This window comes from Lampris incognitus, chromosome 6, assembly GCF_029633865.1.
Source record: "Lampris incognitus isolate fLamInc1 chromosome 6, fLamInc1.hap2, whole genome shotgun sequence".
NCBI lineage: Eukaryota > Metazoa > Chordata > Actinopteri > Lampriformes > Lampridae > Lampris > Lampris incognitus.
This window is the reverse complement of record NC_079216.1, coordinates 15,121,179-15,145,066: the sequence shown is the minus strand read 5'-3', so window position 1 is coordinate 15,145,066 and position 23,888 is coordinate 15,121,179. Positions and strand designations below refer to the sequence as shown.

At 44.9% G+C, this 23,888-nt stretch overlaps 1 protein-coding gene across 1 annotated transcript; it reads right to left on the bottom strand.

Moving 5' to 3' along the window:
- Positions 1-3,378: 3,378 nt before the first annotated feature.
- On the bottom strand, positions 3,379-20,277 carry pdia3 (protein disulfide isomerase family A, member 3). Its single transcript, XM_056281460.1, has 13 exons — positions 20,002-20,277; positions 17,844-17,922; positions 17,636-17,753; positions 17,421-17,528; positions 17,016-17,145; positions 16,686-16,802; positions 14,560-14,685; positions 5,680-5,862; positions 5,171-5,279; positions 4,762-4,890; positions 4,308-4,387; positions 4,093-4,150; positions 3,379-3,963 (listed from the first exon to the last, which is right to left on the bottom strand). Exons 1-13 carry the CDS (start codon positions 20,133-20,135, stop codon positions 3,856-3,858), a joined length of 1,479 nt encoding a protein of 492 aa, XP_056137435.1. The 5' UTR covers positions 20,136-20,277; the 3' UTR covers positions 3,379-3,855.
- Between the last annotated feature and the right edge of the window lie 3,611 nt (positions 20,278-23,888).

Genomic DNA, 23,888 nt, shown 5'->3' with positions numbered 1-23,888 from the left:
CAACCTTTTTAACCCAGCCACTGAGGATGCACAAGCCAGTGCAGGGCATCCGGCATAAAATCTTTACTAAATAAAATATGTGGATCATAAATCAGATTGCCATACCAAATCGGTTGAGGCCCAGGTTACTAACGACTACCACCGGTACTGTTGGTCAGCAGGGTGCCGGTGGAAACTATGCTACTGTTGGGTGAAGGAGAAGGAGAGGGGCAAGGCATGTCCAGAGGCAGTGGGAGAGGAGGAAGGGTAGGAGTGTGGAGGTGAGAGTCGGAACTTTGAATGTTGGCACTATGACTGGTAAAGGGAAAGATATGATAATAATAAATCAATCTTATATAGCACTTTTCTAAAGCTCAAAGTTGCTTTACATAAATGGGGTGAAACAAGACGACAGATAAACATAACACAGACATACAGGGGTGGATGCGAAGGGGGGCTACAAGAGGGAGAAGCAGCAGCCACACACGACACCAGCAGTACTCTCCAACTTGGACAGATATAAAAGGGAAAGAAAAACAAACATCATAAATCACAGATGAAGTCTGAAGAGGTGAGTCCCGACCAATGACCTGAATGTGGGCAGCCCGCAGCAGTGTCCGATGCATGATGGAGAGAATGAAGGTAGATATACTGCGTGCAAGAGAACAGGTGGAAGGGGAGTAAGGCCAGGAGCATCGGAGGTGGGTTCAAACTCTTCTACCATGGTGTGGACGGGAGGAGAAATAGGGTAGGGGTAATTCTGAAGTAAGAGTGTCAAGAGTATGTTGGATGTGAAGCGAGTGTCAGACAGAGGGATGAGTATGAAGCTGGAAATCGAAGGTGTGGTGATGAATGTTATCGGCGCATATGTCCCGCAAGTTGGGTGTGAGATCAAAGAGGAAGAATAATTCTGGAGTGAGTTGGATGAAGTGGTGGAGAGTGTACCCAAGGAGGAGAGAGTGGTGATTGGAGCAGACTACAATGGGCATATTGGTGAAGGGAACAGAGGTGATGAGGAGGTATGGTGTTAAGAGAGGAATGTGGAAGGACAGATGGTGGTGGATTTTGCAAAAAGGATGGAAATGGCTGTAGTGAATATGTATTTCAAGAAGAGGGAGGAACACAGGGTGACGAGTGGAGGAAGGTGCACACAACTAGACTATATCTTGTGCAGGAGGTGCAATCTTAAAGAGACTGGAGACTGCAGGGTGGTGACAGGGGAGAATGTAGCTAGGCAGCATCGGATGATGGTCTGTAGGATGACTTGGAAGGTCAAGAAGAGTAAGAGAATGACGGTTTGTGTGGCATTCAGGGAGGAGCTAAGACAGGCACTGGTGGTAGCGAAGAGTTATAGTGAGGGAGACACCTAGGAAGGTACTTGACATGTCATGTGGACAGAGGAAGGAAGATGAAGAGACTTGGTGGTGGGATGAGCAAGTATAGGAAAGAATACGACGGAAGAGGTTGGCAAAGAAGTGGGATAGTCAGAGATGATGGAAGTAGACAGGAGTACAAAGAGATGTGGTGTAAGGCAAAGAGAGGTGGTGAAGGCAAAGGAAAAGCTATATGGCGAGTTGTATTAGAGGTTGGACACTAAGGAAGGAGAAAAGGACTTTTATCGATTTGCTAGACAGAGGGACCAATCTCGGAAGGATGTGCAGCAGATTAGGGTGATTAAGGCTAGAGATGGAAATGTGCTGACAAGCAAGGAGAATGTGTTGAGAAGGTAAAATTAGTACTTTGAGGGGCTGATGAATGAAGAAAATGAATGAGAGAAGGTTGGATGATGTGGGGATAGTGACTCAAGAAGTACAGCGGCTTAGCAAGGAGGAAGTGAGGGCAGCTATGAAGAGGATGATGAGCGGAAAAGCAGTTCGTTCAGATAACATACCTGTGGCGACGTGGCGGTGTTTAGAAGAGATGGCAGTGGAGTTTTTAAACTAGATTAACACAATCTTGGAAAGTGAGAGGATACCTGAGGGGTGAAGTGTGCTGGTAACGATTTTCAAGAATAAGAGTGACATGCAGAGTTGTAGCAACTACAGAGGTATAAAGTTGATCAGCCACAGCATGAAGATATGGGAAAGAGTAATAGAAGCTAGGTTAAGAGGAGAGGTGACGATCAGTGACCAGCAGTATGGTTTCATGCCACGAAAGAGCACCACAGATGTGATGTTTGCTTTGAGAATGTTGATGGAGAAGTATAGAGAAGGCCAGGAGGAGTTACATTGTGTCTTTGCGGATTAAGAGAAAGCACATGACAAGGTGCAGAGAGAGGTGTGGTATTGTATGAGGAAGTCAGGAGTGGCAGAGAAGTATGTGGAAGTGGTGCAGGATATGTATGAGGGAAGTGTGAGTGGTGAGGTGTGCGGTTGGAATGACAGATGGGTTCAAGTTGGAGGTGGGATTACATCGAGGATCTAATCTGAACCATCCGAGATCCGCTTGGTTTGCGATGGTGATGGACGGGTTGACAGACAAAATCAGGCAGGAGTCTCTGTGGACTATGATGTTAGCAGATCACACTGATCTGTTGTGAGAGTAGGGTGCAGGTTGAGGAGAGCCTGGACAGGTGGAGGTATACACTGGAGAAGAGGAATGAAAGTCAGTAGGAGCACAACTGAATACATATGCATGAACGAGAGGGAGAACAGTGGAATGGTGAGGATGCAAGGTGTACGTAGATGTGATGAAGGGATATGAGTTTAAGTACTTGGGGTCAACGGTTCAAAATAATGGGGAATGTGGAAGAGGTGATGAAGAGTGCCGGCAGGGTGGAGTGGGTGGAGAAGAGTGTCAGGAGTGATTTGCAACAGAAGGGTACCAGCAAGGAAGGTTTACAAGATGGCAGTAAGACCGGCTATGTTATACGGTTTGGAAAGAGTGGCACTGATGAAAAGATAAGAGGCAGAGCTGGAGGTGGCAGAGTTGAAGATGCTAAGATTTTCATTGGGAGAGATGAAGATGGCCAGGATAAGGAACAAATATATTAGGACTGCTCAGGTTGGACAGCTTGGAGACAAAGCAATAGGTGAGATTGAGATGGTCTGGACATGTGTGGAGGAGAGATGCTGGGTATATTGGGAGAAGGATGCTGAATATGGAGCTGCCAGGCAAGTGGAAAAGAAGGCCAAATAGGAGGTTTATGGATGTGGTGAGGGAGGACATGCAGGTGGCTGGTGTGACAGAGGAAGATGCAGAGAACAAGAGGAGAGCAGCCGCGAGAAGATTGTCAAGTCAACCTTTTCATGTTAGCCTTCAATACAACCATCATTTTAAAAGTTATGAATGTGGTTAAGGTACACAATGTTAAGGTAGAGATGCTAATGCATCTTTACCTTAACACTGACAATTCTTTAATGTTTTAAAGCTGACTTTCGATAAATCAAAATCATACAGTTCTTTTGTTTTGTGGGCCTTTTATTCACAATCCTTCCAAATGTACAAAAACAAAGACGTGATACAAAATAAAGAAAAAAAATTACAGGTCACCATAACCAATACCCCTTGTCCACGAGGCAAAAACAAAAACAAAGCAATAGATGACTGAAGACTGGTGGCAAACCAAAGTGCGTCAGTCTGAGGTGTAGTAGACAGACCAGGGGAAATAATCTCAAATTTTCAAAAGCTGTCCCTCTTCCCTAACATTTTTTTTTGTTTGTTTTTACATCAGGCAGGCCCTGGCCACCACCTCTCAACCTTCCACAGAATTCCCAGAGTAGCGAGGACCCAAAGGGAGGGCCACATCGGTGTGACTTGGCTTCAGCGCATTCGGTAGTTCACTAAGAGGACTGGAATATAATTTAGTTCTGTGAGGATTCCTCAATCCTCCTCATATTGGGGGGAGGGGGGTGATGAGTTCCAGTTGGGAGGGTTTTATAGCTCTGACTTCTTCTTTTTCTTCTTGGCCTCTTCCTGCACCACCAGGGGGTTAGTGGCCTCCTTTTTCAGGTAGGAGATGAAGTCGTTCACCTCACGACCTCCCTGGAACAAGAGTAGCAACAAACATTAGTTAGCCAGCATGCAAAATTCAGTTGATCAGGCCGAAGATGTTAAAAACAATGCAGACTTTCAAAACCACTTTGATTAATCCTCAATATATCCCCGACTGACCTCATATTTCTTTGGGCTCTGCTTCTGTCCAGCTGGAGAAAAGTAAATTGTTGGGAATCTGGAGACAAAGGTTGAGGTGTGAGATTCATTAAACAAAAAGTATATATAAATAAATGCTGCATCGTGTGAATCATACTTCAACCTTTTTCCGTGGGTTACACAAATGAAAGACAAAAAAATACATAGAAAAATGTCTTGAAAATGTCATAACTCACCCTCTGACTTCATATGGGGATGGCACATCATTGGCTGTGGCATCCATCTTGGCAATGACAACATTGGGATCGTTGGCCAACTGTGCAGGGAGAGAAAGGAAGTGAAAGAGTTATCCAAAGGAGTTGAATCAAGTGCAACTGGACTTGGTATATATGAAGTGAAAGAGTTACTGTCAACACGTAAAAGTATGTACTTAATGTAGAGGCAGTGTATTATTCTCGCTCTCACACACACACACATGTTCCTGGATACTTGGGAGGCATGGCTGCACAAGAACTCAAAAGCTTTGCCGAACTTTGTAATCCAGCAGAGAAGATATGGCACTAACACTTGTGGACTTAGAGAGCCAAATTTCACTGGGGCCAACAATGCTTAAGGTAGTATGGCATCTTGCATTATATATATATATATATATATATATATTTTTTTTTTTTTAACTCCAGGTGCCCTGACCTTCTCTCCCAGCTCTTTGTATTTGGGCTCCAGGCTCTTGCAGTGGCCACACCAGGGTGCGTAGAACTCAATGAGCACATCTTTGCCTTCGTCATTGACAATGGAGTCAAAGTTTTCAGCCACGATAACCTGGACAAATGGGAAAAGGAGTGTAAGAAAAGTGCAGGATCCAACAGGTAAACCTACTGTTCATAAATTTAAGAAAACTTTAACAAGCAAATCGGGAAAAAACCAAGTTGAGTCTTTGTTCCTTCCAAAACAAGTTAACGGATGTTTACACTAAGCCTTCCTCACACTTATGCATCAGGAGTCAAAGCTGCACGAACAAGAAAAGTCTTACAGAAATGAAGTATTGAAAAAAAATAAAGAAAAAACAAATTAAGGATCAGCTGTGGATGCTGCAGCCCACCTTGACAGGTCCATCATTGCTCTCTGGAATGGGCTCTGACTTGAGGTAGCGCTTCAGCTTGCCATCAAAGTAGTTATGCAGGAAACTCTCCAGGGCTTTTCCGTCACGACTGTGGGGAAGAAAAAAAAAATGTTTTTAATAAACTATTGGCGCTGTTGTTTTAGACTTGGAACAAGTTTCAGTCATACAATGAAGTTAGCTAAACTGTTTCCCAGTCTTATAAAAAGGTGTCAATGCATGCTCAATCCAGATGGAGAAATCCCAGAAGAGCTGAATCAGTTCATCTGGACACAAAGTTCAGAGGGGAAATGTTTCATCACTCATCTAAGTGGCTTCGTAAGTTCTCAGTTGACTGCAGGTATCCAATGGTAGTCAGTTGTTATGCAACTGTGCCATTTATAAGGTCAGGAATACCTGCAGTCATTCCTTAGCCCCATCTATATGGGGGCTAATGTCGCTCACCATGAAGAACAAGTCACCACTTGCTTAGCCATGAACAGCTTACTTACGTGAACTCCTCAGTCATGACGTATTTGTCTCCCTTAGTCGTGCGGATTCCCACCACGGGAAGCTCCCCAGAGCTGGACTCCAGGCCTAGCTCAGACATGTCGTGGCTGAAGGCGTTCCTGCTGGCCACAGCAAAGCTCAGCTGCTTGCCCTGATCCAGGAAGATCTTGGCAACCTTCATCACCCTGCAAAACAACATCAGTTAATATATTATCCATTTGCCTGTTGGTGGTTTAGACCAGTGTTTCACAAACTTTTCTGGGGCCCCACTTTTTAAAAAAATAAAACAGCATGACCCAATTTACAATAGCCCTTATCTATAAATTACAAGAGTGAATTTGTGCATAATTGAATGCTCCTGACCATTTTTACTGCCATTTCCGCATCACCTTATATCATACTGAATAGGTACACCAGCCATTTCAAAGAGATATATATTTGATAAATCACAACTTTGTTTTATATACATATCATTGAAAACATATACACGTTAAATACTTTATAAATGAGGCTAAAAAATACATTTAGGCAGAGTCAACAGGCTCTCATTTTTTCCTCTTACCAGTAAAACAACAGAATGTACACTAGCCTTTCATATTAGAGTCAATGTGATAAGTATAATTATCAGAAGAATACAAACATTCAGTATCATCAAAAACATGCCTCTTGGACTTCAGGTTATGGCACAGTGCTAAGAGGTTGCAACCTTTCGGCTCTGCTGCTGGCATGTAACCACCAAGCGTGTAATCATGATCATGCAATACTAACCACAATTTTATTCAAAGACAAGCAACACGTTTAAAAGAGCACTGGGTATTAAAAATGTCATGAAAAGGAGGCAAATAAGACAAACGGAAATCACGATACGAGGGTGAAGAAATAAACTCTGCCATGGCCGCCATGGATGACGACCTCGACGAAGGAGATGGCAAAATATTGGACTCAGGTGAGAATAGCAATCAAGATATCATGAAAGCCATAATGTCCTTAAATAGAGGACTCTATAAGAAAATTGATGTGTTGCAAACAACAATTATTGATATAAGAACGCAAGTACAGGAATGCACAGGGCGGGGCATCCAGGTGGCGTGGTGGTCTATTCCGCTGCCTACCAACATGGGGATCGCCAGTTCAAGTCCCTGTGTTACCTCTGGCTTGGTCGGACGTCTCTACAGACACAATTGGTCGTGTCTGCAGTTGGGAAGCTGGATCTGGGTATGTGTCCTGGTCGCTGCACTAGCACCTCCTCTGGTCGGTCGGGGCGCCTGTTTGGAGGGAGGGGCAACTGGGAGAATAGCGGGATCCTCCCACACGCTACGTCCCCCAGGCGAAATTCCTCAGTCAGGTGAAAAGAAGCAGCTGGCGATACCACATGTATCGGAGGAAGCATGTGGTAATCTGCAGCCCTCCTCGGATTGGCAGAGGGGGTGGGGCAGAGACCGGAAAGCCTCATAAGAGTGGGGTAATTGGCCGGGTACAATTGGGGAGAAAAGGGGGGGGATCCAAAAACACACATTCCTAGAAAAGTGGTTACCGGAGGCTCTGGGACTAGAACCGCGGGAGGGCTTGGTAATTGAACGGGCTCACAGAATCGGCACCCTGCCAAACAACAACTCGCACAACACACGTCCGAGAACAATTATTATGAAAGTCTTTTAAAGACAAAAAGAGTGAGTACTGAGGGCAGCCAGAACCAAAGGAAAAGTCCTAAAGAACAACGAACAAGTCCGTTTTCACGCGCACCTCTCTGCTGGTGTACACAGGATGCAGCGCGGCTATGATGAGGTGCGCAAGAAGTTGTGAGACAAGGGAATCCATAGCACAGAACCATCTTTCTGGTGCAGCTCCTGGTGATGAACGCTGAGAGGTCTCTCCCTTTCAAAACTCTGGCTGAAGTGGATAAGTTTGTCCAGCCTCTTTGAATGATCGAGGCAGCCCTGACGATGGAATACTCCGTCAGGAAAGTGTAGCAGCAACACTGACTTTTCTATTTTATATCAATTCCACACAAGGTAATATGATCATCCTTTTTGTTTATCCTTTTCCGTTGGATAGGACTGCTCTCAGGGTCGCGGCGATGCTGCAGCTTATCCCAGCAGTCATTGGGTGGCAGGCGGGGAGACACACTGGACAGTCCCGCCAGACCGTCACACAGGGCTGACACACATGTTCATACCTAGGGCAAATTTAGCATGGCCAATTCACCGGACCTACATGTCTTTTGGATTACATGTCTTTCCATATTTGGTTCATCTTTATCGATGTGGACAGTTGGCTTAATACGGATTGGAAAAAGGGAAAACAATGACATTTATACACCCAAGCAATGGACAGTTTAAATGTCATTTGCTTACAAGGGACGTTCAACTAATCACGGACTTGACGGGTCAAATTAGCTGTATTATTCAATTCCTCTGATATTTCCTCCATCCATCACTGTGGGTTCCAGGCATGTGAATATTTGTTGTGTGCCCCTTTGACTGTTGTGTACAGGCTGCAAATATTACATGGTTCATTTTTACAAACTTTAAGAGGCTACAATTGGTTAAAGCAGTTACAGCTAGGGTGTCCGGGTAGCGTAGCAGTCTATTTCGTTGCCTACCAACACGGGGATCGCCAGTTCGAATCCCCGCGTTAACTCTGGCTTGGTCGGGCATCCCTACAGAGACCGACTGACTGGCAATTGGCCGTGTCTGCAGGTGGGAAGCCAGATGTGGGTATGTGTCCTGGTCGCCACACTATCGCCTCCTCTGGTCGGTCGGGGCGCCAGTTCAGGGGGGGAGGGGGGAGAAATAACGTGATCCTCCCACACACTACGTCCCCCCTGGTGAAACTCCTCACTGTCAGGTGAAAAGAAGCGGCTGGCAACTCCACATGTATCAGAGGAGGCATGTGGTAGGCTGCAGCCCTCCCCGTATCGGCAGAGGGGGTGGAGCAGCAACTGGGGCGGCTCAGAGAGCGGGGTGATTGACTAGGTACAATTGGGGAGAAGGAAAAAAAAAAAAAAAGCAGTCAGAGCTAAAGAGAAGGGAGTACACTAAAAGTGAAAGATAGACGGTTCCTTATATAGTGCCTGGACCTGTTTTGCCCATAAGTGGTAGTTAAGAGTGAGAGAGGAAGGGGGAAGGGGGTGTTCAGGACATGGGCTCCACTGGGGATTTGGGGTGGGTTTTGTTTTCTTTATTTTTTAATCTTTCTTTCCAACTTTTTGTCTGTGAGCGTGTTTTTAATCAACGTATTTTACCAAAACGACTCGAGGATAACTAATTTCTAGCTGGAAGGTTGCAATCAAAAATAGTTTTCTTGTAAGAAACCCACCTGCTGAGTGGGGATATCTCCAAAAGAAGAAGAAGATGGCAGGGCCGGGTGTTGTCTGCTACCTATACCACCCATGCTACAGGGGTTATGATACCAGTTCATAAATCTCTCCCCCTACAGATCCAAAATACAGCTAAGGACCCTACTGGTAGATAAATCATGGTCCATGGTACTTTATTATTTGAAAATATAATATTGATAAATGCATATGGTCCAAATGAAGATGATCCTAAATTTTATAATCTCTTCCAAATCTCCCTGGGCAATACATAATAGCTGGCAACTCTAATTGCACATTAGACCCATTAAGAGACAAATCATCCAGCTTAGATAATACAGCAGATCGAGGCAGACAATACACCATTTTTCCTTTTTTTGTGTGTGAATTCCCCCCCCCCCTTTTCTCTGAATTGTACTTGGCCAATCACCTCACTCTTCCTATCCGGAGGACTGCAGACTACCCCATGCCTCCTCCGATACATGGACTCACCAGCCACTTCTTTTCACCCGACATGAGGAGTTTCGCCAGGGGGACGTAGCGTGTGGGAGGATCACACTATTCCCCCCAGTTCCCCCTCCCCCCCAAACAGGCGCCCCGACCAACCAGAGGAGGCGCTAGTGCAGTGACCAGGACACATACTCACATCCGGCTTCCCACCCGCAGACACGGCCAATTGTGTCTGTAGGGACACCCGGACCAAGCCAGAGGTAACACGGGGATTCAAACCGGTAATCCCCATGTTGGTAGGCAATGGAATAGACTGCCACGCCACCCGGATGCCCCTACAATACACCATTTTATGAAAGAATTGAATTTGTTGGATATTTGGGGGCATGGTAAACCAAATGCAGTATTCCTGTTATTTCAGCACTTATAAAACTTGCACACGTATAGACTACTTTTTAGTCTCAGCACTACTCATTTCCAAAATTGATGAATGTCATTATAGCAGTATGGTTCTATCCGACCACACAGCTGTATCTTATATTTATAATGATACTAAACTTGAGTCATCCCCCGAAATGGCGCTTCCAACCAGGATGGCTTGTGGACCCCACATTCATAGATTTTTTTTTTTAGATAAATAAATTGACTTGTATTTTGAATGCAACACTTCCTAAACATTTGCTAGCACAAGATGGTAGACATTCAAAGAATTTATAATGCAACACTTCCTAAACATTTGCTAGCACAAGATGGTAGACATTCAAAGAATTTATTAGAGGTCAGATCTTGTTTTACCAGCTCAAAAAAAAAAAAGTATGTCCAACTTGAAATAAAGACATTAAGAACTAGAAACATCCATCCATCCATTATCTAAATTGCTTATCCTGCTCTCAGGGTCGCAAAGATGCTGGAGCCTCATTGGGCAGCAGGTAGAGAGATACCCTGGACAGGCCGTCAGGCCATCACAGGGCTGACACACACATACACACACCCATTCATACCTAGGGACAATTTAGTACGACCAATTCACCTGACTTACATGTCTTTGGACTGTGGGAGGAAACCGGAGCCCCCGGAGGAAACCCACACAGACATGTGGAAACATGCAAACTCCACACAGAGAACAACCTGGGATGACCCACCAAGGTTGGACTACCCCGGGGCTCAAACCCAGGACCTTCTTGCTGTGAGGGGACCGTGCTAACCACTGTGCCACCCAAACTACAAACATATGTACAGGCCTAGCTCTATAGATGCACATGCGAAACTACTCCTACTTAGATCACAGTATAATGAACTGTCAGCTAACAAAGCAGCCATCAATTTAATGAGACTGAAACAGTCCTACTATTACCATGGAGAAAAGCCTGGGAAACTTTTAGCACAGCATATTAAACAACAACAACAAACAAGAGGGTCTATTAACTGCATTGAAAGTCGATGTGGTAGAACTAACAGATTAATGAGGCTTTCAGGGTCTACTATGGGAAATTGTATAGCTCTTGAGAGCTCTTCCAGCCTGGATATGCAGACAATTCCTAAACAACCTTAATATTCTTAGATCTTCTGAAGAGGAAAGTAGAGCATTAGATGGAGAACAAAACTGGAAATTGCAGAAGCGATTGGCTGTATGCAGGCTGGAAAAGAAGCGGGTCCAGAGGACATATAGATAGATATTAATATTTTAAAAAATAAACGATCGGTCTAAATTACTTTCACCCCTTTTTGGAGATGTTTCAGGAGTGCTTCAGGAACGGTCTTCTCCCCACATCCATGAGGGGTGCCCTAATCGCATTACTTCCAAAACCAGGAAAACCAAACAAAATGTGAAAATATGCTTCCAATTAACCTCTTAAATTCAGACACAAAAATGCTCTGCAAAGTTCTTGCAAAAAGATGGGAGGGCCTGCTTCCTTGGGTGGTGGGAGAAGACCAAAATGGATGTATTCAAGGTAGACAGGACTTTCACAACATCAGACAAGTGCTCAGTATTTTACACAGCCAGAGAGGGGCGACAGACCTTACTGTCACTTGATGCAGAGAAGGCCTTTGACCGTGTTGAATGGCGCCTATTTGAGGTGCTTACCCGCTTTGGCTTTGAAGAATAGAGTACACTTTGTCATTGTACATAACATCCATCCAGCCATTATCCAAGCCACTTATCCTGCTCTCAGAATAGCGGAGATGCTGGAGCCTATCCCAGCAGTCATTGGGCGACAGGCGGGGAGACACCCTGCCAGGCCATTACAGGGCCAACGCGCGCGCGTGCATACACACACACCACATGCACACCGCACGCACAATTTAGTACGGCCGATTCACTTGACCTACAGGTCTTTGGACTGTGGAAGGAAACCAGAGCACCCGGAGGAAACTCATGCAGACACGGGAAGAACATGCAAACTCCACAGAGAGGAAAACCCGGGATAACCCCCCAAGGTTGGACTACCCCAGGGCTCAAACAGAGGACCTTCTTGCTGTGAGGCGACCACTGTGCCCCCATGCCGCCCATTGTACATACATACAATGAAATTCATCCCCTGCATTTAACCCAGCTGTGTAGCTAGGAGCAGTAGGCAGCTGCCGTGCAGCACCTGGGGGCCAACTCCATTTATTTCTTCCTATTGCCTCGGACAGGGGCACAGACAGGACCATCAACCCTAACATACATGTCTTTGATGGTTGGAGGAAACCGGAGCACCCGGAGGAAACCCACACAGACATGGGGAAAACATACAAACTCCACACAAAAAGGATCTGGGGCAAGGTTCGAACCCAGGACCTTCTTGCTGTGAGACAACAGTTCTTTAATATAAACTGCTCCTAGTCACACTTCAGTCCTATTTTGGCATAATGTTAACTTTAAACCAGGGAAATGTGACTCAGGATTTCAGTTATTTTCTAAAAAAGGGTTAAGGAAAGTGCAAGATATGTACAGTTAAGATTAAGTACTAAATATGACGTTCCAAAGAATCACTTTTTCAAATTAGTAACTTTATATCCTCATCTCAAAACCATTCATTAGATAGGTCATTTCCTCATTAGAGGCAGCAATTATAGGGAATTACTATGATAAAGGTTTGATTTCATCTTTGTATGGCTTGTTTAAATCTGGGTCTGATGAGTCCTCAGAAACAAAGCCAATCATGGAAGGAAGAGATGAATTATCTTTAGAAGACATGTAGGAAGGCTCAGGGGCAGACACTCAACAGTAGCTTGAAACAATATAAATGGCTGACGCGTACATACATAACTCCTGTTATATTGCAAAAGTTTAATGATAATATTCCTTATACCTGTATCAAGTATAACGAGGCAAGAGGGACACTATACCACTGTATATGGAAATTTGTTAAAGTGAAACCCTTTTGTTGACTAGATATTAATATGACTGATTAAATTATATAAAGAAATTACCATTGGATCCTAAGCTTTTTTTTATTTTATTTTTTTAAACACACACCCCCCCCCCTTTCTCCCCAACTGTACCCGTCCAATTACTCCACTCTTCTGAGCCGTCCCGGTCACTGCACCACCCCTCTGCCGATCCGGGGAGGGCTGCAGACTACCACATGCCTCCTCCGATACATGTGGAGTCACAGGCCGCCTCTTTTCCCTTGACAGTGAGGAGTTTCGCCAAGGGGGACGTAGCGCGTGGGAGGGTCACGCTATTCCCCCCAGTTCCCCCTCCCCCCTGAACAGGCACAATAGTCTACTCCGTTGTTGGTAGGCAACGGAATAGACCGCAACGCTACCTGGATGCCTCGGATACTAAGCTTTTTATTCTGGGTATATATCCTATAAACCATCACTTACAAAGCAAAGAGTTTAAATTCATAGACATGTGTATATTACAAGCTAAATGTATAACTGCTCTTAATTGGAAAAATGTTAAGGGGCCAAGAATCAGAATGTGGATTAAAGAAATGGCTTCAAACGTGTCAGAGGAAAAGATAACATATTGTTAGACATAAACAAAATGTTTTTGGGGTCGTCCAGGTAGCATAGTGGTCTATTCCGTTGCCTACCAACACGGAGATCACCAGTTCAAATCCCTGTGTTACCTCCGGCTTGGTCGGGCACCCCTACAGACACAATTGGCCGTGTCTGAGGGTGGGAAGACAGATGTGGGTATGTGTCTTGGTCGCTGCACTAGCACCTCCTCTGGTCGGTCGGGGCGCCTGTTCGGAGGGGGAGGAACTGGGCGGAATAGTGCGATCCTCCCATGCGCTATGTCCCCCTGGCGAAACACCTCATTGTCAGGTGAAAAGAAGCGGCTGACGACTCCACATGTATTGGAGGAGGCATGTGGTAGTCTGTGGCCCTCCCCAACTCAGCAGAGGGGTGGAGCAGCGACCGGGATGACTCGGAAGAGTGGGTTAATTGGATGGGTACAATTGGGGAGGAAAAAAAAAAAACTTTTATGTACTTCTTAAGGCATGTTAATGTTGGTAACCTGCTTCAACAGGAACAAACTCTGAGGGAGTAGGGTACCATCAAGATCTTGTATACTGATCTAAGAAACTTATTTTTAAAATTATGACACCCCATAGTGACAGGAAGTAGTCTGAGTAGCCTTTTACTCAGATAGATCATCTGTCTGGATCATGGACTGATGAATATCTACTGAGTAGGGAAAATTAAGGGAAAAAACCCCACCCCACCCTCACAGGAAGGGAGCCCATAAGCACCAAACTGCGCATGTAACAACTCGGTCAACAATAGTAACCCAGTTAAAGTGGGTTCTGGTCAAGTGTACGGTGACTATGGTAATAGTTGTTAAGTTGCTTCAGTGGCCTGAGATCAAGCTCCAGCAAAGACTTTTCTCTTAAGGCCTCCTCAAAACAACTAAAAATGGATAGATTTCTTACACTTAAGAAACCATAGGTTAAAATGGTGCCACGGTAGCCACTGACCATGACAGAGGTCAAGACATCACAATAGAAAATTATAGCACAATTTATGTTAATGTCTCTTGCTAGCTAGTAGTATTATACCCTTTTCCCACTGGTCAAAAAACCCGCTAACATCCGCCTTTTTACATTGACCAAAGGCGGACATTAGCGGGGTTTTTGGCCAGTTGGAAAACGGTATTAGTGAGGGAGCAGCAGCCCACCTATTCCTCCAGTAGTTGGATCCCTTGGGGTTCTTGTCATAGTCCACATCATAGTAGGCAACCAACAGGTCCTTCCCCTTCATCTGGTCTTTGTTGTCATCTGTCATGTATGGGCAGATTCCAAAGCTGAGGACAGAGGAAGAACCAACAAAAAGGAAACATTCAGTTAAATTTGCCATTAGCAATGAACACATGACCGATGCTTAATCTACAGCAGGGCTTCTTCTGGACTGAACAGCAAGTCAGTCTGGACCCAGCCCATACCTCATGCTATGAATACAATACATTGTGAAGTGTAACATTTTCTATTTGGGTGTTGTTGCTGCCGAGGTCACGCATTAACATTACATCGGTAATTTGCTTTGGGGGCTGCTGCAAAGCTTTTATTGCACTTACAGTAACGTAATGAGTATAGCCGTTGTCAACTCGAGTAACGCCATCTTCACTTTGCCTAGTTTACTGTATCTCCTCTACTCCGTGTGTGTAGGGGCTGAGCTCTGCCCTCGTTGAAACACACAGCAGAGGAGAGAAACTAGCGCGACCATAAATGACAGTAACAGTAGCCTACCGGTAAGCAAGTTAGGGTTAGAGCCAATCAGAGGCAGGGTAGGGTGGGTCTATGCAGAATATTCCATCGCCATCCTAGGAAATGAAAATCTGCTACCTGTACTTCTCACTTGGTAAATTAGCTGAAGAGGTGAGATTATTGCCCATCGTTTTGGACCTCTGACCTTGAATAAAAATCAGATGCTGACCTTTTGGGTAATAAAGTTTGAGATCCCCCGATTTACAGCCCGTCTCTCCCATCACCATTTGGAAAAGTCTGCTTTAAAAGAACACCACTGTGGACCTGCCACATCACACAGCAGAAAAGGAGGCAACATGTTTACCGGGTTTATATTCAGATAACCATCCAAACCACAGGCTCACAGATCACCTGGTTTACAGGTGATCTACGAGTATAGTCAGTTGGACCTGAGAGCATTGTCAGCTATTCCCATGCATGCTGGTGGTTCTACCAATATTGTATGTGTGCATGTAAGTGCACTCAACCATCTATCTGTTGATGAGGGAAGGTGTCATATTTGGAAAGGTTTACAACATTTTAAATTACTTTTCCCTCTGTTGTGTTGGAAGGTTCATAAATATCGCAAACCCAACCTGTTCCAAATCAAGATACGAACTTGCTAGTGCACTATACCACAACCCATGTCAATGTTGACATAACTGGCTGTCTGAATCCTAGAAAGGTCAAATTCTAATTGGAGGGTGACAGGGTGGCATTTCAACGAGATTCACAAATCGAACTCCAGTGTTGCATCTGGCTCTGCAATAGCATGGGCAATATGCATGCATTATATAGCCCCCCGAAACTGGCAAGTGAAAAGGGGGAACACCGTGCATGTCTCTACCAACTGCATACAATATAATGTCAGTGTGTATCCCACCGACCCTATGATTTTCTCTGCATTTGCATAATTTTTTGAATCGCCCCAGTTCTCTTTCTGGTAATTTCATTTCCACAACAACCCACCATATCCATCTTACTTGCCCCCTGGCAGAACAGTCTGTTTTGTAACCCATGCATAACCCTGCAAATGTGATACTCACCCATCTCATTGGCTCAGAAATCTGACAATGAAATCCAAAACAGACCTCTAATTGAAAAATAAGCCAACTTTACAACTTCAAATGGCATTTCTTAATCAAAACGAGTCAAATACCACTCATTTATGGCTAGATGATGTTTAGAGAGATTAGTGGTGACACAGTCTACTACTACTTTGGCTGCTCCCGTTAGGGTCGCCACAGCGAATCATCCGTTTCCATTTCTTCCCGTCCTTAGTGGTGACACAGTAAGTTTATACATTTGTTTTGTCCATCTCATCTGCCTAATTAATCATTTTGCCCTCTGTATGAGGCATTGTTGACGGTGTGCTGCTGTAAGCATCTACTATCCTACAATAGAAAGTCAATGCCTCCATCAAAAGAAACTGTTGCATATTTACTGCACTAGAGAACAGAAAACGTGATTCTTGCAGCTGACTTATCTGCAGCACTAATGGCAAACAGTACACGACATTGTCAACCAGGAGGTTAGGCCCAGTACACTTAAACACACTCACATGTTGTCCTGGATGAACTTCTTGATCTTGTTACTGGTGAACTTCTCGCCACTGAAATTCACACTGCTCTCCTCAAACTTGTTGCTGAGCTGTGGTGGGCGGAACACGACAACGCCCCTGTAAGCCAACAGTGCAAAGATCACTATGTTGTTCTCGGCAAAACGGAGTTAGTTCAATGACATAAATTGCGCTAATGGTATTGATGACTGACTTGATTATCAGTTGAATAGGCAAACAACATACTCAGGCATTGAGCCTCACTCCAGTGAAAAAGCAAGAACAACAAGGAGGACAGCACTGATGTGAAAAAGAACGGATATGGTCACTTACTCTCCCTCAATGCCTTGGCTCTGTAGGACAGCTTCAACGTTGCTGTGGGCGAAGCGGTAAGACTCTCTCAGTGCACTGGCAGCCTTCAGAAACTCTCCCTGAGCTGTGCTTGCACTGTCAGAAAAGAACCCTGGGGAAGGCAAGGTAGAACATGTTCAGGGCAGGAAGTTAACACTCACTTCTACAAGTCATTATGAATATAGTTTATCCAAGATTCAGCTCCTTTTATGATTTTTTTTTTTAATGGAACATCTAATTTACAGCTGGTTACATGGTAAAGTCACTAGTACCTACAACTTGATTCATGAACTCTGGCCAGTCTGACATTAGAGCAGATGGCAACTTGAAACAGAGGAAATACAGACATGGGTAAAATTACAAGGTAAAATCCCAGCAATGACTTACCAACAACACTTGGATCTTTATCGGAGATGAATTTCGCAAACTCTGCTTCAGCTTTGAGCTCCACAGAAGCTGGACCTGCCTGTTTTTTAAGGTGGCTGACAATCCCATCTGAGAACGAGATAGGTGTGAATGTGAATGACAGAGAGAGGGAACAGAGTAATAGCGGATTGATAAATGAGCTAAAAACCGGATCCATGCAGACTAAAACCTCATACCTGCAGTTCTGGGACCATCGTAAGCACCAGACTCCTCTCCATCCCTGAAGATTTTCAGCGTAGGGTAGCCACTGACCCCGTACTTGCTGCAGACATTGCTGTTTGCTGTGCAGTCAACCTAAGGGAAAAAGGATATGTTTTAACTTTTGAAGAGGTGCTGTGATTCAGAAAGCTCAACCAAACTTAAGTGGTGTGAATGAGGCTCTACCTTGGCCAATGAGACAATTCCCTTCAGACGTGTGGCGGCTGCTTCATACTCAGGTGCTAGTCGTTTACAATGGCCACACCTGATCAGAAGAAGAACGGAGTAGACGGGGGATAAAGTTATACGTTGAACAAAAGTAGTTTAGGGATAAAGTCATTCATGCCAAACCTGCCGCCTTTGCAGGCTTCAGGGTAAAATGTGAAGGTGATCCAGTTACTTCGCCAAGTGGCATGAGACACAATTAAGATGCATTGACTGCATAGGGTCAGAGGCTGAATTAAGTGTTGAGGGAAAAACCAAAGACTCTTCAGAGAGAATAATTATTTCAGTTTAAGCACAATGTGCATGTAAAATCGATGATAAACACATCATTAAGAAAAGTCAAAGAAAGTTGAATCAGTTTATCTGGATACAGCGTTTGAGATACGTTTCATCACTCATCCAAAAGACTTCTCCAGTCTAAACTGACTGCAGATATCCCCACCCTTAAACAACACAGCTGCATAATGACACAAATCAACGATCAGTTTCATGTGCAAATATGGGCGTGACCATTAACTAGTTACAGTGGCCATGTGTATCAAAGAAGGTTGAATCAGTTCGTCTGGATACAAATGCATTATTTACAAGGGGGTGGGGATACCTGAAGTCCGTTTAGACTGAAGATGTCACTTAGGTGAGTGTAGAAACGTGTCAGTAAACGTTGCATCCAGATGAACCGATTCAACCTTCTTTCATTTTCTTACCTGGATTATTGAGCATGCATCAAGACGATGGCCATGTCTACTATTCACAGAGATTTGGGAATGTATACAATCACAGCATTGTAAAATGTACTCTTTCGCCCCCCCCCCATATCATGTCCATAACTGACTATGAAACCGATCCGTTGGTTTCGGTCGTTATGCAACTTAATTATTTATAAGGGCGGGCACACCTGCAGTCAGTTTAGACTGAAGAGGTCGTCACACGTGTGATTAAAAGTATCTGTATGAACTGATTCAACGTTCTTTGATTTTCTTACCTGGATTATTGAGCAAGCAGAAAGACGTCATTAAAAAAAACTCTGCTAAAGATTATTTTGCAACAATCTATTGCCCCTTTTCCACTGCAAGGTAACGGCTCGACTCGTTTTTTTGTTTTTGTTTTTTTTTTCCATTGGGCAACAGTTGGGGGTAGTAACTGGTAATGTTTTGGGGTACCACCTCCACAGAGGTTCCAAGCTAGCTGAGCCAATAGAAAAGGTGGCGTAAAAAGAACGAAGACACTGGTCAGCGAGAAATTGGACATTTTTTACAACCAGGAAATGGCAAAGCGAGACTCGTTACACTTGTATTGTTAGTTGATATCAACTACCCATGTCAACCTTTTTCCAGTGAATCTCTAACGCCAATAATGTTTATGTGAAGCAGCCATTCGAGTTAGTCTTGTTTATTTTTTGAAAATAAAACTCGTGTGGGGCGCTGGTAGAGAAAAGGGGGGGGGGGGCTAGCTAAAACGCCTACGAGCGACCGGCGGGGCTTCACCGTGAGGGGCTTCCATCTGCAGCGGAAAGCGAAATCAAGTTGCGTTCGATTAGCCTTAGGAACCGTGTATTAGTTATCAGGAACCAATCAGATGTGGCCACCAAAACTTCCCTGGCCAATCAGGTCGTTACAACGCTATAAGGCAACGCCCCCAACTTCCGTAGTATCCTCATTCTAACCTAAGAGATTTCTCAGCTGACCAAATTGTGTATTAAAAGCTACAAACATACAAACGGTTTAGGGCATTTACTCAACCAGCGGTATACAATTGTGTCAATGCATTACTGACCTGGTTAAAAAAAAAATCCAACGTTAATGGCCTTACATTTCCAGCCAACATGCTAGGTCGCGATCTTGTGCAGGCTACATGCATTTCAAACAAGTAGGACCGTAACTGACGCAAATTGGTGGGAAGTCGGCGTACAATTTGTGCAACAAACAGGGATGAGTGTTCTAAATATCTGGATTGCCCAACATGCGAGGGCACCTGTGAAATCACAAATTAAAACTAGCACGCTAATTAGCTACACTGGGCTGTTCTGAAGTAACGGCTACGTAGTACCCAAATACGGCTTCGCCAAACTTAGGTCATTTTCACAGATGGCTTCCTACGCAACTCGTCGCGCGCGTCTTACCATGGGGCGAAGAACTCCACCAGGACAAGATCGTGGTCTCCGATACTGCTGTCAAAATCGTCATCCGTGAATTCTAGCACATCACTGGCCCGGGAAACCCCGGCAAGAAGACCGATCAAAAATAACCTCAACATGTTAAAAACGTCCCGACGTCTTCGCTGCCGTTGTGCAATTGGTGTGGCTGTGATTGCGAACAGCGTTTGGAGAAAGCCCTGTGGATGAGACACAGGCCGACCGAGGCTGGCTTTAGAGGAGCCAAACGCACCGCGCACTTAGTTGATAAAGAAAGAGAAAGGGTCGGAGCCTGTGAAACTAACCAAAGTGTGGCACCCTACCATTGGATTGTCATTCGTGTCAATCTGTACGTCAGCCAATGAGAGGGCAATTGTACGATTTCCCCGTTTCGGCAGCGATCCTCATTCGTCCATGTTGAACGCCCCTCCTGATGCGCGGAAATGGGAATGTCGATTTTTGGCGTCCGAGTATAAATGTGATTTTAATCCAAAGAAAGCGTCGATTTTATTTTATTTTTTTAATTCTCACACACATTTAAGTGAGTTTGTAAACCTTACCCTGTAAATCCACCCTCATAGCAATAACGGAGCAATAATTGCGCGGTTGTGGAGGGGCACGCCGTCATTTTTGGTGCATGATGTCCATGTATTTCAGTGGTTATACAATGTAGCTAGTTCCACTTTCTCGTATCTAATATGTCTGTTTTGGAACAATAGTCTAATATTCTGGTCTAACTGCAAAGGTTGCCTGGTTGGGGAACATACATTCGTCATTTTGACGATCTGATTTTTTTTTATTCAACTAACCAGCCATACTAAATTGTCCCTAGGTATGAATGTGTGTGTGTCGGCCCTGTGTGATGACCTGGCGGCCTGTCCAGGTGTCTCCCAACCTGCCACCCAATGACTGCTGGGATAGGCTCCAGCTTCCCCGCGACACTGAGAGCAGGATAAGCGGTTCGGATAATGAATGCATTGTGGAGTTAGAAAACAACGAGACAGGAGACGTGAGAGTAGACGTAGTCGAGGTAGTTTACTAGCTCCAACTTTGCATGTCATACATTCGACAACGACACTGAACTCTGTACCGGAAGCGGAAGTGCCTTATCTGACCCCTCGCCTCTTCCCTTAAAGGTACACCGTCCTCTTAGGTGAATGTCTCTAGTTATATAGATGTGGGTCACCACAGCATAATATACAAATGTTGCTGTACTGTACTGAACTACTGTAGCAACTACAGAGGTTTACATAAAGTTGATCAGCCACAGCATGAAGACATGGGAAAGAGTAATAGAAGCTAGGTTAAGGGGAGAGGTGATGATTAGCGAGCAGCAGTATGGTTTCATGCCACGAAAGCACACTACAGATGTAATGTTTACTTTGAGAATGTTGACTGAGAAGTACAGAGAAGGCCGGAAGGATTTGCGTTGTGTCTTTGTGGATTTAGAGAACGCATATGACAGGATGCCGAGAGAGGAGGTGTGGTATTGTATGTAGGAGTGGTGCAGGATAGGTATGAGGGAAGTGTGACAGTGATGAGGTGTGCAGATGGAATGACAGATGGGTTCACGGAGGAGGTGAGATTACATCAAGGATCGGCTCTGAGCCCTTTCTTGTTTACAATGTTGATGGACAGGTTGATGGACAAGAACAGGCAGGAGTCTCCGTGGACTGTGGTGTTTGCAGATGTGGATGACGCTCCCCCATACGCATCAACGGGGTGGAAGTGGAGTGTGTCTCCAGCTTTAAATTCCTTGGAGTCCACATCAACGAGGAACTCTCCTGGACATCCAACACCCAGGCCCTTGTGGAAAAAGGCTCAACAATGCCTGCATTTCCTTAAGAGGCAGAGGAGCGCCCGTCTATCCCCCAAAATTATCACCAATTTCTACGACTGCACCATAGAGAGCATCCTGACCAGCTGCATCTCAGTGTGGTATGGCAGCTGCACCTCAGTAGACCAGAAAGCTCTGCAGTGGGTCGTCAAGGCGGCCCAGCATATCACCGGTACCCAGCTCCCAGCCATAAAAGACATTTATCACAAACACTGCCTTCGAAGGGGTCTGAGCATCAGCAGAGATCCCATCCACCCCAACCATGGACTCTTCTCCCCCCGCGCTCTGGGGGGCGCTACAGGAGCCTCAGAGACCGCACTACCAGGCTCAAAAACAGCCTTTTTTCCCCCAAGCTGTTGCCCACCTGAACCTGGCTACCCACTGAATGTCTGTGGATATTTTAAATATTTTTGTTCTTGTGCTCTTTTCTTTAACTTATCTTTAGCTTTTGGTCTTCATCTGTGTATATCTTATACTGTGTTTGCAGTGTTTGTCTATGTCTGTCTTGCGCTCTTTGGCGACGCCGCAGCCCTTATTTCATTTTTAACATGTGCCTGCACATTGTTTTTAATGACAATAAATTTAATTGAATTGAATCTAGCGAGAGTAGGGTGCAGGTTGAGGAGAGCCTGGAGAGGTGGAGGTATGCACTGGAGAGAAGAGGAATGAAAGTCAGTAGGAGCAAGACGGAATACCTATGCGTGAATGAGAGGGAGGACAGTGGAATGGTGAGGATGCAAGGAGTAGAGGTGATGAAGGCGTATGAGTTTAAATACTTGGGGTCAACTGTCCAAAGTAACGGGGAGTGCAGAAGAGAGGTGACGAAGAGAGTGCAGGCAGGGTGGAGTGGGTGGAGAAGAGTGTCAGGAGTGATTTGCGACAGAAGGGTACCAGCAAGAGTTAAAGGGAAGGTTTACAGGATGGTTGTGAGACCAGCTATGTTGTATGGTTTGGAGACAGTGGCACTGACGAAAAGACAGGAGGCGGAGCTGGAGGTGGCAGAGTTGAAGATGCTAAGATTTTCATTGGGCGTGACGAAGAAGGACAGGATTAGGAACGAGTATATTAGAGGGACAGCTCAGGTTGGACAGTTTGGAGACAAAGCAAGAGAGGCAAGATTGAGATGGTATGGACATGTGTGGAGGAGAGATGCTGGATATATTGGGAGGAGGATACTGAATATGGAGCTGCCAGGGGAGAAGAAATGAGGAAGGCCAAAGAGGAGGTTTATGGATGTGGTGAGGGAGAACAGGCTGGTGTGACACAATAAGATGCAGAGGACAGGAAGCAATGGAAACGGATGATCCGCTGTGGCGACCCCTAACGGCAGCAGCCAAAAGTAGTAGTAGTAGTAATACATAAAAATGTTACAAATTTGAACTAATTCACCCCATCCCCTACATATATCATTTAATTAATTTAACGTGATCTGATGAAGCACTGCTGTGAAAAACAGCTTGTTACAAACCACCGAACCCTATATTCCAGGTAAAACTAGAACATCTCTCTGTTTAAACATAACACAAGAAAGTGGAATGAATCATAAAAGGGTGAATAGAATTACATTTATATTTTTTATATCAATTATTTCTTATACAGTCACTGTAGTTTGGTCTCGAGGTCACATCCACATAGCATAATCGTAGCTGTAGTTTGAACTCTAAGGATGGGGTTCACAAAAAAACTAGAAGTACAACAGGAGCTTCGTTCACACTAAAATCAATAATCACGAACTCACAGAAAGTTGAATCAGTTCCATCTGGACACAACGTTTACTGAGGGAAACGTTTCATCACTCAAGTGACCTCTTCAGTCTCAACTGACTGCTGATTCCCTTCCGCTGAGACTGGAGAGGTCAAGTGCTGCACCAGGACACTCTCCATACCGCCCCCTTCCTCTGCCTGTTGTTGGGACCAGGGGTGACAGTGGCACCCCATGCGCCGATCAGTGTGCTTCTCCTCCAGTTGCGCTTCCTGTGAGCCCTAGGCGGCCTGTTCGCCAGCGAGGGCCCGCTGGACATTTCAGGGACTATGTCTTG

Bases quoted from the DNA above. Each gene is read 5' to 3' on its own strand.
- pdia3 (XM_056281460.1), bottom strand. From the start codon at position 20,135: ATGTTGAGGTTATTTTTGATCGGTCTTCTTGCCGGGGTTTCCCGGGCC. The intron at 14,686-16,685 runs GTGAGTGTGTTT...CTCTGTCCTCAG, and splicing joins AAGTTCATCCAGGACAACAT to CTTTGGAATCTGCCCATACA. The intron at 4,388-4,761 runs GTCAGGGCACCT...CTCCCTGCACAG, and splicing joins ACAAAGAGCTGGGAGAGAAG to TTGGCCAACGATCCCAATGT.